Raw genomic sequence first — 3,600 nt, 5'->3', positions numbered from 1 at the left:
GCGCGGTGGGGTCACCCCAAAGGGACAAGCCCCCCCCCCAGCCCGGCCCCGGCCCCGGCCCCGGCCCGTACTTGCGGTTGCGCTCCTTGACCACCATGCGGGTCATGCTCTGGATGCACTGCGTGCGGTAGTTCTCGTAGTGCGTCTCCCGCGTCACGTCCTTGAGGTCCTGCATGTGCGTCCTCACCAGCATCGTCCGCAGCTTCACGAAGTCGCAGTGGGCCGGGTTCTCCACTGCGGGGTCAGGGGGTCAGGGGGCCACGGCCAGCGCCCCGCGTGTCCCCAGGGCCGGGAGCCAGCGGGGACTGCCCAGCGTTACCTTCCACGATGCCCCAGGGGTAGAGGCGCCCGCGGACGCGCCGGCCCTTGGCCTCCACCACCGTGTTGCTGCCGATGACGGCGAAGGGGATGCTCTCCTGCAAGGGCATGGAGGGTCAGCAGGGCCCACATCCCTCCACATGCCCTCCTCGGCTGTGTCCAGCACTCATTTGCCAGGATACCCCAAAGCCCCGGCTGTGGAGAGCCCCCGTGGGACAGCAGAGGTCGTGGCAGGGGTTTCTCCACCCGAGCCCCACCCCACCAAGCTGCAGGTGGCACCCGTGGGATCTTGGTGATGTGTCTGGGTAGTGAGGTATGTGACAGCCCCTCCACACTGGAGAGCTTGCGTGGCCCCGAAGAGTCCTGCAGGTACCCCAGGGTGACCGGTCCTCCTGGCCATGGGGCTCTGCCCCTCCCGTGATGGGGCTGGAGGAGCCAGACCCACCTTCAGTGCCTGGTCCTGCAGCTTGAACTCCTCATCCTCGTCCGAGTCACACTCAGGGAATTGGTAGATGCGGATGCCGTAGTGGTCAATCTCCTCCCGGATCTGGAGGCAAAAAGCCCCCTGAGGGCAGGGCCCCAGCCTTGGGAGGGGCGTGGGAGGCACCACACAGGGCCAATGTCCCCCCCAAAGCCTGTTCCCCCCAAACCAGATGTCATGGACACCCCCCAATCCTTCCAAGCCCCAGCTGAGCCCTGGGCAGACGTGTCCTTAGTGGCCATGGGGGCAACATGGTCCTCCACAGGGCTGCAAGCCTGGAAAGTGCTCCAGGCCAAACTCCAGGCAGGAGATGGATGGAGAGCCCAGGGCACGCCCGTGCCCAGGGACCAGCTGGGACAACTCCAAGCCGGCCCAGCTGCCCTCACCTTGTTCTTCATGCGCTCCACCTCAGCGGGCGTCAGGGTGTCAGCCTTGGCCAGCACAGGCACGATGTTCACGCGCTGGTGCAGGGCTCTCATGAACTCCACGTCCAGGGGCCGGAGCCTGCGGGGGGAGCTTGGTGAGCCCCATCCCGCCGAGCCCCTGCCCACCCCCCGGCAGCGCGAGCAGGGCTGCCCGTACCCGTGGCCAAAGGGCGAGATGAAGTAGATGCAGCAGTGCACTCGGTTGTCCTGGATGTTTTTCCGGTTGAGGCCACTTTCGTCACGGAAATACTGCTCGAACTGCTGGTCGATGTAGTCGGCCACCGGCTTCCAGCTGCAGGGACAGCAAGGTGACACCGAGTCCTCTGTGGGACCCCCCGCTGCCTGTGGACCCCCAGCTCAACACCTCCCGTGGCTCAGCACCTAAGCCCGGTGAGCTGTGGGCATCCCACCCACCCCGGGGAGACCCCCACCCCATGGCACTCACCATCACACCCACCCCGGGGAGACCCCCACCCCATGGCACTCACCATCACACCCACCCCGGGGTGTCCACCCTGGGGACAGTCCCCACCCCGTGGCACTCACCACTCGGTGTTGTTGACGGCGTCCCCGAAGCCGGGCGTGTCCACGATGGTCAGGCGCAGCTTGACCCCCTTCTCCTCAATGTCCACCACGTGCTTGGTGATCTCCACTGTCTGCGTGATGCGCTCTGTGGGGGGCACACGTGTCACCGGGGGGACACCAGAGAGGGTGGAGGTGATGTGGGGACATGCTGCAACCCCTGGGTGTCATCCTCACCCTGGGGGCTAGGGTCACCCGGCTGGATCAGCCCTGACAGGCACCATGCTCCAGCCCAGGAGGGGCCCCCCCCCGCCGTGGTCCCCACGTCCCCATGGATGTGCACCCATCCCTCGGTGGCTGTACCACTGCCACCCCAGGACCCCAGCTCGGGCAGCACGGGGCTCTGACCTTGCTGCACGAGCATTTCAGGCTCCCGGTACCCCCACATGTGACCCCACAGCTCCACACTGCAATGCCCCTTCACCCCAGGACCCTCCGTGTCCCTGCATCCCCAGGGATGCTCCTGCTCCATTGTGTGTTTTGGCTTTCACTCCAAGCAACGGAAACAAATCAAACAAACCCCTCAAACTCCTGGGGATTTGGGCAAGTTTGGGCCATTTTAATTCAAAAACTGGCTGCAGCTGAACTGGCACTGTGCCCCAGGCCCTGACTGTCCCCAGCCTCCCAGAAATGCTGCGGCCCCAGCTGATGCCCAACGAGCCAGGGCTTGTTTTCCCAGTGGGAATAAAATCCCCGTGGGGGGTCCCCATCCTGTGCAGGGGGGACCCCACTGCCTCGGAGCAGCCCCCTGTGCGAGTGGGCAGCTGGCAACGCACCACACGTGGCTTCAGAGGAGCCTGGCTGGGCCGGGAGAGGGGCTGCAGCCCCAGGAGCACCCCTGGGCTCTGCCACTGCCCAGCTCACCCAGGACACCCCTCTGGGCTGTGACTGTCCCCGCTGACCTTCAGCGTTGAGCAGCTTGCGGTCCCGGTACATGTCTGTCAGGAAGAGGCTGTTGACCAGGGTGGACTTGCCCAGCCCGGATTCTCCTGGGAAAGCAGGACAAAGATGAAGGGGGCAGCCAGTGTCCACCACCCCTGTCCAGGGTGTTCGGGATCCAGAGTGGGGTCAGCACCCCCGGGCCGGGCTCAGCCCCCCTGGTACCTGCCACCATGAGGGTGAAGTCGAAGCCCTTCTTCACAGACTTGCGGTGCACCTGGTTGGGCAGCGTGGCAAAGCCCACGTACTCCTTGTCATCCTGCAGAGGGCACAGAGGACGTGGGACACGGGACACCGCCAGCCCACCTCCTACCCTGGAAAGCCCCTCCTTCCCCCCACCCACAGAGGGATTCCCAGGGTTGGAGTTCCCGGGGGTGAGGCCATGCCTGCCCAAAACCTTTGTGCTCACGGGATGGGAACATCCTCCATCCCGCAGCCCCTCGCCCCACGTGCGTCCCCCTCCCCACGGACACGTCCTGCACCTCGGAGGAGTCGTAGGGGTCCAGCTGCCCCCAGGGGCTCCGCGGGCGGTTGGGGCTGGGGGGCGGGGGCGCGGCGATGTGCTGCTGGAAATCCGAGGGCCGAGAGCGGGAGAAGAGCCTGGCGTCCCTCTCGTCGCTGGCTTCGTCAGGGGGGACCCTGCCCACGCTGCCCAGGGGGTGGCCGGGGTCCCGCCGGATCTCCGGGGCCTCCACCTTCCTGGAGCTGTCAGCTGGTGGGCAATCCCGCAGGAACTGGGTCAGCTCAGCTTCGTCCGAGTCCTCCTTCAGGAAACGCTTTATCTGGGGACCAAGGGAGGAGGTGACACTGGTGGTGGCAGTGCCAGCCCGAGATGGCACCACCCACCTCAGCCTC

At 66.0% G+C, this 3,600-nt stretch overlaps 1 protein-coding gene across 1 annotated transcript in view; it reads right to left on the bottom strand.

Moving 5' to 3' along the window:
• Positions 1–3,600, bottom strand: part of LOC103616336 (septin-5) — a 9,236-nt gene that overhangs the window by 3,473 nt on the left and 2,163 nt on the right. Inside the window, exons 3-11 of the mRNA XM_017735274.1 lie at positions 3,228–3,597; positions 2,911–3,004; positions 2,709–2,795; positions 1,771–1,894; positions 1,382–1,516; positions 1,186–1,303; positions 764–865; positions 320–416; positions 72–234 (exon numbers count right to left, since the gene is read on the bottom strand). Coding sequence (XP_017590763.1) covers positions 72–234; positions 320–416; positions 764–865; positions 1,186–1,303; positions 1,382–1,516; positions 1,771–1,894; positions 2,709–2,795; positions 2,911–3,004; positions 3,228–3,597 — 1,290 coding nt within the window. The remainder of the gene's footprint in view (positions 1–71; positions 235–319; positions 417–763; positions 866–1,185; positions 1,304–1,381; positions 1,517–1,770; positions 1,895–2,708; positions 2,796–2,910; positions 3,005–3,227; positions 3,598–3,600) is intronic.

This window comes from Corvus brachyrhynchos, unplaced genomic scaffold, assembly GCF_000691975.1.
Source record: "Corvus brachyrhynchos isolate BGI_N302 unplaced genomic scaffold, ASM69197v1 scaffold15, whole genome shotgun sequence".
Classification (NCBI taxonomy): domain Eukaryota; kingdom Metazoa; phylum Chordata; class Aves; order Passeriformes; family Corvidae; genus Corvus; species Corvus brachyrhynchos.
Note: the sequence above shows the minus strand (reverse complement) of the source record. Positions and strands in the feature narration are given on the sequence as shown.